Here is a 12,865-nt window from a genome sequence, read left to right on the forward strand (position 1 = left end):
ATTGATGATTACTCAAGGATGACATGGGTTACCTTCCTCAACGTAAATTAGACGCATTTGATAAGTTTAAAGCTTTCAAATTCTTATTTGAAAATAAAATTGATTTAAAAATCAAGTACTTGAGATGAAATCAAGGAGGTGAATTTATCTCAAATGAATTTGAAGAGTCTTGTGAGTCTTGTGGAATAAAAATAGATTCTTTTAGTTACAAGAACTAGACAATAGAATAGAGTGGTAGAAAGGAAAAACATAAACATAAAAGCTGGATGGATCAAAGATATGAAACATGTTTTGGAGAGAAGCGGTTAGGACCATAGTCTACATTTTGAATAGAGGGTAAATCAAATTCAAAAACAACAAAACACCTTATGAACTAACTATAAAAGGATAGACTAGTAGCAGTCAAATACTTCAAAGCTTTCAGGAGAAAGTGCTACATAAAGAGAGATGACGAGGATTTAGGAAATTTTAGTTCTAGAGTTGGTGAAGGTATATTTGTTGGTTATTCATCAAGATTGAAGGCTTATAGATGTTACAACAAATCATTGCAAAAATTGTAGAAAGTACAAACATTTAAATGGATGAAGCAATTCCTTAAAATGAGAAATCACAAGCAAATAAACATTCAGAAAAGACGAGTTGCAAGGAAGAAGAAGAAGAAGAAGAAACAAAACATCAAGATACAAAGACAACATCAATATTCATCCATAAGAATCATTAAGGAAAATCTAATTATTAGTGATTAAGATACATGAGTCCGGAATAGACAAAGATTAGCAAAGCTCCTATGCAGCGGTAAGTAAGATAGAGTAAACTTCTTTTCCATTATGAATTTATTTTTAATTTTATAAAATTTTATATGAATTTAACCTATTCAAATTTATATTACATTTAAGTGGATTTATTTCTTAACTTTTTTTTTTCTAAGTTAAGACTAATCTAAATACCCACGGGGGATTTGAACTGGTGACCTATCACAAAGAGTGTCTTAACAGGGCACCCATTCACCGTCAATCCAAAACACCGGGAGCGATTTATTTCCTAACTTAAACAATACCAATAAAATGATTTAACTGATGAGAAAGATCAGAATATATAACCTTTTTATTTTGTTTATTCGACAGGCTGGCAAAGGCCAAGGCCCAGCTGAACTCCCGCCGATAGACCTTGTTCAAAGCTCCTATGCAGCGGTAAGTAAGGTAAACTTCTTTTCCATTATGAATTTATTTTTAATTTTATAAAATTTTATATTAATTTAACCTATTCAAATTTATATTACATTTACGTGGATTTATTTCCTATCTTAAACAATACCAATAAAGTGATTTAACGGATGAGAAAGATTAGAATATATAACCTTTTTATTTTGTTTATTCGACAGGTTGGCGAAGGCAACGACGAAGCTACACTCACGCCGAGACTCGGAGGCCTTATTAATACACTGAGAAAACTCCTAACTAAAATTCCAGCGGTAAGTAAGATAGAGTAACTGTCACTGATCAGCTTCTATATGTTGCTAATTACAGTAGATCAATGTTCTAATATGTGGCATGTTGTAAAAGTTCATTCTTGGGATGATACTAAAAGAAAGAAGCTTTGGGAGACTTGTCATAAATTTCATTCGGAGATTCATATTTTAGTTGGACTTTATGAAAGTCGAAGTAGTGAGAAAACTTAGTGAAAATGGAAGGAACAATAAAGCTTGGTGAAGGTAGAAGCAAAAAGTAAACCATGTGAAGGAAAAAGTAGCAAACACACTCAGTGAAGTATAAGTGTGTGCTCAACGCAAAAGTTTTACAACCATTTTTTTTTTAATTTGAAAAAATGCCAGAATAACTTGGTCATACTTATTTAGGAATTTTACAATATAATGCACCTAATAGTGATTTATTTACAAGATAAAAAGCAATAAAAACTTTTTCTACCCACAAATCTTGTTACAAATTGACTTTACTTAACATGATCCTTGCTCTTTCAAGAGGAGCCTCATTTATGTGTTTTCCATACTAAAGAAAAAAAACTCATTTATGTGTTTTCCATACTAAAGAAAACTTTTTTTCATTATGAATTTATTTTTAATTTTATAAAATTTTATATTAATTTAACCTATTCAAATTTATATTACAATTACGTGGATTTATTTCCTAACTTAAACAATACCAATAAAATGATTTAACTGATGAGAAAGATTAGAATATATAACCCTTTTATTTTGTTTATTCGACAGGCTGGCAATAACAGTAGGAACGCCAATGCATCGGGAAACACTATGAACGCCAATGCATCGGTAAGTAAGATAGAGTAAACTTCTTTTCCATTATGAATTTATTTTTAATTTTATAAAATTTTATATTAATTTAACCTATTCAAATTTACATTACATTTACGTGGATTTATTTGCTAACTTAAACAATACCAATAAAATGATTTAACTGATGAGAAAGATTAGAATATATAACCCTTTTATTTTGTTTATTCGACAGGTTGCCCATAACAGTGTTGGCGGTATTGGCAGTGTTGGCGATCACAGTGTTGGCGGTTATAACAACACTAAGAACAACAATATTGGCTTACGCCTTCGTAACAGCAATAAGTTCTTCATTCCTGGCCGTTCTTATGATTCGCTCACTGACCAAACTGAAGTTGCAGTGGTAAGTAAGATAGAGTAACTGTCACTGATCAGCTTCTATATGTTGCTAATTACAGTAGATCAATGTTCTAAATATATTTTCTGCTTCATCAATCTTGATATCTACCCTCTCCACTAAATTCATTGCCTTCAATATATTTTCTTCAGCATTAGTCTTGATGTCTGCCCTCTCTATTAAAATCATTTAAAAAATTAGCATATATTACAGTGTATTTATTTATTTTAAGTGATAGATAAAAAATGTATTTCCACAATTTTGATCAAATTATCAGCGTTTTAATATTTCAACATAATGCATATCACTTTTGTAACTTATAACTTATAATGAGTTTTCAAATAAAAGTTATAATTTTTTTTGTTTTGCCACCTTATTTGATTACAATGTTGTATGTTATGAGTGCAACAACATTGTTACATAACACATTGAGGGCATGGAAGAAGAAATATTGCATGTGGCCTTTTTATCAGCTAAAGCACAGGGAGTACTGGATATGGTACAAATTAATTAATGTAAATTTATATGTTAATATCATTTATTTATTTTAATTTATCTATTTTTCAGGAAAAGTACATCTCTGGATATCTTTCATTGTATTTCAGAAGAATTATTTCATATATATATTACTATTTCTATTTTGTTAAGATTATTTTTAAATTTAATTTATAGATATAATTGAACTCAATTACTTTATACATATTATTCTAAAGTTACTGTAAATAATAAAAACTAAACAAAACTTATTTTCCATTATGGATTTATTTTTAATTTTATATTAATTTAAACTATTCAAATTTATTTTTAATTTTATATTAATTTAACTTATTCAAATTTATTTTGTTTATTCTACAGGTGGAAGAAAGAAAAAAAGAAGGAAAGGAAAAACCTATGCCAGGGGAGCGATCCAGAAAGAAGCGATACAGAAAGAAAACCCTCTGGTAAGTAGGATAGAGTAACTGTCACTGATCAGCTTCGATCTGTTACGTCAATTAATACAGCCAAGTGCGTAAATGTTGCTAATTACATTTACGCTCTAAATATATTTTCCGCTTCAACAAGCTTGATGTCTACCCTCTCCCCTCTCCACTAAATTCGTTGCCTTCAATATATTTTCTTCAGCATTAGTCTTGATGTCTACCCTCTCTATTAAAATCATTTAAAAAATCAGTATATATTACCGTGTATTTATTTATTTATTTTAAGTCATAGATAAAAAAAAAATATTTGCTAATTTTCGATCAAATTATGAGCTTTTTAATATTCCAACATAATGCATATTACATTTATGCAAAGCTAATGTGTCTCCATAAACATGTTATTAAAAATTGAAGATAAAACAATATGGGATGAAAGATTAATGAACATCCTTTTACAAAACCAAATGTCAATAGTGATTTGTTTAGAGTATTGAGTTTTTAATTTGATTTTTTAATGTTTTTGATTCTTTAGAGTATTAAGTTTTTAATTTGATTTTTTAATGTTTTTGTTTTGTTTTGTTTTTTTAAATTTAAGATTGGTTAAAATCACAATTTTGACTTTTAAGGTGTGCATAATCTAAATGTCTAAATTTATTTTGAGATCACTGAATCTATTTACGTATTTAGAAATATATTAAGATCACAATTTCATCTAAAACTATAATACTAGATTCGGATAAAAAAACCAAAACATAAGAAACCTTTCAAACAAATTCAATTGACAAACTTTGGATTACCTTTCATATAAATAAAATTTGATATTAAAATGTTTTATTTTATTTAATATCAGTAGTGAAATATTTTATAATTTATATTTAGTTGAAATATATATATATATATATATATATATATATATATATATATATATATTTATTTATTTATTTATTTATATTTAAAAATATATATATTATATATTAATTTTATTGGAAAGAAATTATAATTTTTTTTTTTTTTTTATATATATTAAATTGTAAAAATTTCCCATTAGGTGAAGAGCAGACTGTGAGAGGGTGTTCTATTAAGACACTCTCTGATGTGAAGGCCACTAGTTTGAGACTCTATGGGGAAAAATCCAATCATTTGTAAGGGTTGGTCAGTTTGAGACTCTGTGGGAAAAAATCCAATCATTGGTAAGGGTTGGTGTGACTCACATAAGATGTGATCAATGGGTGATTTTGACAGCTTAGATGTTCCTAGGTTACACCCACTCAAGCCATAGGTTAGTCATGTAGTCATCTCAAGACTCACATAAACTAACAAACAAAAATTATATATTAATTTAATCATTTTTATAAATTTTATATTAATATATTATTTTTAAAATAATATTGTAAATAAAGAGTAAAACACTAAAAAAATTAAATTAATAATTAAATTATTGCCCTAGAGGGGCTCTCCAACCCAATATGGTAGAGATGTTGTAATGTCATGTTTAACAATATGATTCCTCTATTTAGAGCCACCATTGTAAGCCAAATTTGCTCACCTCGAGGTTTTAAGACCGCCATTGGGGTTCTAGTAAGTTGAAAATAGGGGAGAAGCTCCCAATTCATAGTAAGGGGTAGTTGTTACAAAATGCAGTCACGGCTTCCACCAACAATCAAAACACACAAGGTCTTATATTGAATGGTATAAATTATGCAGTAGGGGCGATTAAGATGAAGAGATTTTTGAAGAATTTGGACTGTTAGGGAGAAACAACCACAAAATATGAAGAACCTAAAGTTGTAGAATTAGTAGCAATGACAAATGCCCAAAGAAATGCTTCAACACAGAGCAAAAGAAAGGATTCAGTAGCACCATGGAATCTGCACAATGGAGTTGAAGACTCCATATTCCCCAAGATTGCAATAGCAACTAGTGCTCATTAAACTTGAAAAAATTTGGAAAAAGCATAAGAAAGCACAAACATGTCAAGAATGCAAAGCTCCATATCCTCAAGAAGAAGCTTGAATGTTTGAAACTCATGGAGAGGATTTCATTGATCAAAAGGTGGTTGAAAAGATTTTTGGAAGTCTCCCACCTTTATTTGACATGCTTGTAACAACCATAGAAGAAAGTAAAGATGTGGTCCAAATTTCAATTGAAGAATTGTTAGGACCAATGTAAAATCATGAGCCAAGCATTAAAGGTAGAAATGACTCATTAGAAAATTCCTTTCAAACTCAAGCCACAATTAATAGAGGAAGAGATAAAGGTAATAGAAGCAAAGGTAGAAAATGAAGAGGATATTCTAGCAATTGAAACAACACAACAAGTCAACATGAGTAGCCATAGGATCAACCTCAAAATCAAAGAAGAGGCATAAAAAAAAAGGAAGAGGAAGGATGGACAAGTCAAATATACAGTGTTATTACTGCAAGAAGTATGACCATTTTGAAAGTGAATGCAAGAAGAAATATTCATATTTGAACAAAGGAAGTGTAGATGTTTCAAGCACTAATGAAGATACAACATCTTCCATGTTTCTTACTTGTTTAGAAGCATAAGAAAAAAACAATGAAGATATTTGGTTATTTCACAATGGCTACAGTGACATGTAACATATATGTTTTTTCAAGTTTTGATGAAACACTTAAATCTTACATTAAATTGGGCGATGATCATCTTGTTAATTCCTTAAGAAAAGGTATTGCTACAGTTGTAAACAAGTAGAATGAAAAGGACATTCATATTGTCTATTGTGTACAAAGTTTGAAAAAAAATCTATTAAGTGTAGTACAAATGAATGAAAATGGTTTTGAAGTCAAGTTTAAAGGTCGTACCTACACAATTCTTGACAAGCCATCCAATCAAAGAGTCATAGCGAGGATCCAAATGACCAAAAGTACAATATTTCCTCTTTCCATGAGAACTATCAAGCAATAATTATTATATGCTCATTTTGTAGAAATTTCTAATGAATCTTGGCTATGGCATCTTAAATATGGCCATTTAGCTTTTAATAGTCTTGATATCTTGAAAAATAAGTCTATGGTCCTAGGTTTACTTGCAATAGATGTCCATCATAATCCATGTGAAAGTTGTATGCTTTCCAAACATCAAAGAAGCAATTTTCCAAGCACTCTAGCCTAGAGTCTACTTGAGCTAGTTCACATAGATCTTTGTGGTCCAATTTAAACCCAATCAAAAGGAGGGAGTTTTTATGTTATAATATTTATTGATGATTTCAATAGAATAACACGGGCCTTCTTCATAACAAAAAGTCCGATACATTTGTAAAATTTAAGTAATTCAAATCAATTTCAAAGAAGCAAAGTGGTAAGAAAGTTGGAGTATTAAGATCATATGGAGGAAGAGAATATGATTCTAAAGAATTTGTGGCATATCCAGGGATCAATGTACCAAAAATAAATTTACAACAAGGTACACTCCAAAACAAAATGGATTAGTTGAAAGGAAAAATCAAACAATCATGAATATGGAAGGAAGCGTATTGAACGCAAATAATTTGCAAAATGATTATTGCATGGAAGTTGTAACATGTTCAGTTTATATTTTGAATAGATTTCCAACCAAAAGCATCAAAGGTAGAGTTCCCTTAGAATCTTGGAGTGGTATGAAGACAAGTGCATCACACTTGAGAATATTTGGTTATGTAGCCCATGCACATATTCTAGGATAAATGAGAAGGAAATTGAATGACACAATAAAAAAAATGCATATTTGTTGGTTATAGTGAAGAATCAAAGACTTATAAATTGTACAATCTTGTCAACCAAAAAGCAATTATTTCAAGAGATGTTAATTTATTTTAAGATCAAGCATGGAATGATGAAGATAATAAAACAAATAGAAATCAAGTTTCTCCACATGCATTTGAACCAAGTGAAATAACAGAAGTGGAACAACCAAGACAAGGACTCCCATGACTACAAGTTCCTTTAGGAGGGGAAAATCAAGGAGGCCATAGTCCATCCTCAAGTAGTGAATCTAATCCCACCATTTCAGAGAAAACAAGAAGTTTGAGAGAAATTTATGAACAACTAGATAATGAACAAACACATTTTGCCTTGTTATCCTATCAACCAACACATTTTGAAGAAGCAATAAAAAAGATAGAATGGATTGAATCTATGAATGAAGAAATCATAACAATAGAGAAGGATGAGACATGGTGTCTTGTATATCTATCAACTGGACAAACAAGAATTGGAGTTTAATTGGTCTATAAGACCAAGTTTAATGAAAAAAAAGAAAATTGAAAATCATAAAGCTATATTGGTAGCAAAAGGCTTTGCCTAGAATCCTATAGTGGATTGTGAATAAACCTTAATCCCAGTAGTAAGGTTGGATACTATTAGAATAGTATTAGTAATAGCAACAAAAAATCATTGGCCAATTTACAAAATGGATATCAAATCAACATTTTTAAATGGAATCTTGAAGGAAGAAGTTATTGTAGATGAAACTCCAAGATATGAAGTCAAGAGTCAAGAGTTGAAAGTTTACTAGTTAAAAAGGGCTTTGTGTGGTTTAAAACAAGCCCCCAGAGCATGGTACAACATAATTGTTTCTTTTCTGCTCAACAAAGGATTCAAACACAACATTAAGGAACACACACTCTATATAATAACATGTCTAGAAGGTAATATTTTGATTGTTTGCATTTATGCTGATGATGTGATTTACACAAGAAATTTGCAGCTTGAATATTTTTAAAATGCTATGGCAAAGGTATTTGAGATGACCAATACTTGAAATATTATATTGGAACAGAAGTTGGACAATATGGAAAAGGAATTTTCATTTGTTAGAGAAAGTATGCAAGCGATCTTTTGACAAGGTACATGAGGAGTGAATGCAATCCAACAAACACACCAATTGTCCCATGAACCAAGCTAAGGAAAGATGAAAATAGTCTGGTAGTGAATTACACTTTGTACAAGCAACTAATACACAACCTAATGTATCTCACAACAACAAGGCCTAACATAATGCATATGGTAAACCTTATATCCATGTTTATTGATTTGTATTGGATCATTATATTACTTTTCATCCATTTTGAGGATTTTATAATTGGAAAGGTGGAGGAATTAGTTCGTATGACCATTTTTACTAGTGGGGCCCAATATGGTAAATTGAGGTCTGAAACCTTCTAGGAGCACTTTGAGTCATCAAATGAAATTTTTGGGGGTAAAATTTTTCTTCTTTAGCATACCATATTTTCTACCTATTCTAAATGTAGAGACCTTTCTAACAGTGCACATATGACCTCAATTAGAGTCAGTATGTGAAAGTTATGCCACCCAGAAGTTGTCCTTCCTATTTTGGCCACAATATTTCAATAGGATGCCCATTATTCATGGGAAAGAGGATAGCCACGTAATCATGATGAAAAATATTCTAGAAGAGTCCATATTGTAAATCTAGTTAGGAGTTGGTGTAGAAATTTTGAATAATGAAACACTTATTCACATAGATTATCCCGATTATACACTATTGCGGAATACATGCATAATACATAACCTCCTCTACGTTGATCATCAATTTAGCAGCATTAAAAAAAATGAAACATCAATTGCATGCGCATATTAACACAGTATGTAACCCGGGGAAATCATACAGCTGAAAAACCCACACTATCTATATATTATATTGGTTGAGAACATGTAACAATACATAGTACAATACTCCTCACAAGTACTCAGTACTATCTCCACCTGTTACACACAAACTAGCTCAGATCTGATGCCTCAAATCTCCTCCACTGTTTGCCTGCCTCCATTGCACAATCCAAAGTGAAAATCACGTGAGCCCAAGATACAATTGCCTTGGCATACATTGCGCAATCCTCATTGGCATTACTCAATCCATGCATGTGCAAATTTCATGCACAACTGATAGTCACAACTCACCCTTTCACTTACCTCTAACACCTGTCTCTGTTGAACTGTCCATGCACTGAGTTAACTGATGTATTCTTTAGTTGCTTTATGAGTTAATAATTAGTGAATTAATTAAAAATCAATTAACACAACTCATCACTAGTGTATTCTTTAGTTAGACTAAATACAACTAGTTCAACTAAGTCAAACTCACCACAACTCCATCAACTCCACATCCAACTCCACAGAACTCACATGCATGAGTTCTAACTGAAGTCCTCCATGCAATAGCTCAACTAACACATAAGAAACCACATGATTCCTTCTGTCAGCTACATGTGCCACATCCGTAGCTCGAACTGAAGTGCTCCAAGAGAATAAGATAATGTTTAGAGTCCAAATATTACTAAGGGCTACTAATATTTGACTGTTTCTATTTTTAGCTTGGCAGTCTAAAAATAGACTCTGATCACTCTGCTGTGAACCAAAAATAGAAGTCCATCTATTTTTGCCAACATGACCAATCATCCATAAACAACATCCTTCAACTCATAGACCATGATCCATATGTCTAAAAATAGACATAGTCTAAAAATAGGCTTTGCGCCAAAAATACCCTGTGGGACCACTTAGTGAAGGCGACTTCTTTCCACTAAGCTCCATCATCTTGTTGCATTCTCAACAATTGGAGTCAAACCTAACCACTAGTAAGCTATTGGGTTGTGTTATAACCGAGGCATTAGGAGGAAAACTAGTTCTATTATTTTTCAAGGCATTTTGTTCCATAGACACGCAGAGTTACCAAGAGGGATAGGGAGAGAGTACATAGAGAGGATTTGTGCACTGGAGTAGCCCACATGCCATAGACCTTCTTTATACTTGCAACCTTTTTCTACTCAATGAAAGAGATTAGAGCGACCATACCTTCTAGCTATATTTTCTCTCGAAAGCATTTCCCTGGATATATTGTGTCAATAATGATTTTTTATATTTTATTTTTTTATCCTCTAATTTTATGCATAATTATAATTTGCATGCACATGTAATAAACAATAATTTATAGATCCATAAATCTAAATAGAAACAAACCTCATAGTGTAGATTTAGGATTTTGAAGTGTAACTTATAAGATCTATTGTGATGAACTGTACAGTGGAATATCAATGGAAGTTTACAAATAATATTGGTATGAGAGCAGCTTTCTTTTGGCATATTACAGACATTTTTAAGGGATCTAGATTGTTTAAGCCAAAAGTCGTGAAACCCAAGTCGTAGTTGATGAATTTGTGAATATCCCTCTTAATCTTATAGAGGAGAGGACTTCTTAGTTACAAGCACAAGTTTTAGATATAAACCATAACATGAATCTCCTCATGGTAGCCTTGACCAACAAGCTCAAGTTATTTAGAGAATATGTGGTTTCTAATGCAAAGGCCTAATCAGAGGGGAGATCAAGAGATTGGGAAGAAATAAAGGAGTCAAAGAATGAACCTGAAAGATATCACCCTTGTTTGAGTGTTGTGAAACTTTCACAATCCTTGTTCAAAATGGAACCAAAGGTAGATATCAAGTAGTAGCAAGGTGAGATCGACACCTAGGAGTTAAATCACTAGTTGTGGAAATTATAATTTCATTTGCATGGATGAAATTAGAGCGTCATGCCTTGACATGTTGGGAAAATCACATTGAGACCTTGAGTTTGGAGGGAGATCCTCTAGTGACCAAGTGGGAGGAATTTAAAACCCTAATAAAGTCAAAATTTTACCCCATCGAGTATGTAGACGATAATGGATCCAATAGCACTACTTAAGGTAGGAGCAAGGGCAGAGTGTACATGAGTACACTAAAAAATTTAAAAAGATGGAAATAATGTTGGATATCTCCTCAAAGAATCCAAATGTACTCCTCAAGTATCTAGGGCCTCTACGCATCCATTTGTAGAAGAAAGTGATGCAATTCAATTCCATATTGGTGGATGAGATTTGTGTATGAGAATAGTACCTAGAAAACATAGGCTAGAAGAAAGAGAAATCAAGTAGATTGGCGCAGAAGGAGCACCAAGGCACTTATAAGGAGGGAAAGAAGAAGTGGAAAGGAGGAAAATACAAAAGGATGACAACCATAACACACCAATCCAAAGATCCCAACAACCAATACAACCAATGTTACGCTGACAATATTAAAGAGAAGTGCTGAAGTTGCATCCAAAGTTTAACCCAAGGAATAAAAAGAAAGATAATAAGAAGAATCTCATGGTCACTAATTTGAGAAACTAGGTTAAAGTAAATTAATGTGGATGAGAAGATCACCTGTACATCAGTGGAGAAGGAGGTAAATTTGAGTAGTTTTCAACAACAAGAAGACAATGAAAATACAAGGCTATTGCATATAAAGATACATGTTAGGAATACAAAGATTGACGCTCTATTTGACTCAGGATTGTAGGTGAATCTCATTGCAATAGAGATTATAAAAAAATTTGGATTGGAATCTTATGATCATCCAATCCCATATCCATTGGGATGGGTAAATAAGGATGTGTTTGAAAGTAAGTAGGTTCAATCTTCATAATGACATGTGTAATTGTGATTTTATGTAAATGACGTAAAGAAGAAAAATAAAATTATTATTGTAATGATTGCCTCATGGGTTTCATGAGCAAGGAATTTTATTTTTAAATGGCTCCCATTGTGACCCTTTAGGATTTTTCATCTAGTCATAAAAGTCAAAGAGAGTCGATGTCATGTATGAATAACCCTTCTTGGGCAAGTTACAAATGTATATCAGTATATAGGATAGTCTAGTAGCCCTACAAGACACGCACACATTATTCTTCTTCAAGTCAGCCTCAAGATAAAATAAATAACACATGTCTGCTTCACCTACTGGAGACACAACTGTTCATATTTTCTTGTCAGCTTATTTACTTTAGACCAAAACTATATATATAGGGCTAGGGTCTTCGCATCATAAGAATATAGAACTCGGGCTAACACAAATAGGCAGAAATTCAGCTCTTTTTCTGAAACAAGTTCGGATATTACAGTGGAGACATTGTTGGAAATAATACTAGGGGGGAGGGGAGGGTGAATCAGTATTAGTCAACTTGCATATTTGATCTAACTCTTCATAAGATATTCAATACTTGTACACTTTGGCCTAATGATTTTCTTCTCCTTATATAGTTTTAGGCCTTTTTCAATACCTCAGAACAAAACCACTTAGGATCAATACCTTGGACCAAAACCACTTAGGACCAATACCTCGGACCGAATACCTCGAACCAATACCTCAGACCAAATACCTCAGACCAATACCTTGGACCAAAAGGTCAGACCAAATACCTCGGACCAATACCTTGGACCAAAATCTTGGTTTTCTATACCATACGCGCTTTTCCTTTTGTGAC

General features: G+C 32.0%; 1 protein-coding gene across 3 annotated transcripts in view; it reads left to right on the forward strand.

The window, feature by feature from the left end:
- Nucleotides 1-12,865, forward strand: part of LOC149227276 (uncharacterized) — a 105,029-nt gene that overhangs the window by 65,441 nt on the left and 26,723 nt on the right. For 2 of the 3 annotated variants that reach the window (XM_089375472.1, XM_089375473.1), the window contains exons 5-9: nucleotides 1,125-1,199; nucleotides 1,382-1,471; nucleotides 2,228-2,287; nucleotides 2,484-2,651; nucleotides 3,501-3,586. In XM_089375472.1, coding sequence (XP_089231598.1) covers nucleotides 1,125-1,199; nucleotides 1,382-1,471; nucleotides 2,228-2,287; nucleotides 2,484-2,651; nucleotides 3,501-3,586 — 479 coding nt within the window. The remainder of the gene's footprint in view (nucleotides 1-1,124; nucleotides 1,200-1,381; nucleotides 1,472-2,227; nucleotides 2,288-2,483; nucleotides 2,652-3,500; nucleotides 3,587-12,865) is intronic. The other variant, XM_089375474.1, reaches the window with a different exon arrangement.

The sequence above is a fragment of the Pinus tabuliformis genome, chromosome J (assembly GCF_031772625.1).
Source record: "Pinus tabuliformis cultivar Carrire ecotype Pingquan chromosome J, CPIR1, whole genome shotgun sequence".
NCBI lineage: Eukaryota > Viridiplantae > Streptophyta > Pinopsida > Pinales > Pinaceae > Pinus > Pinus tabuliformis.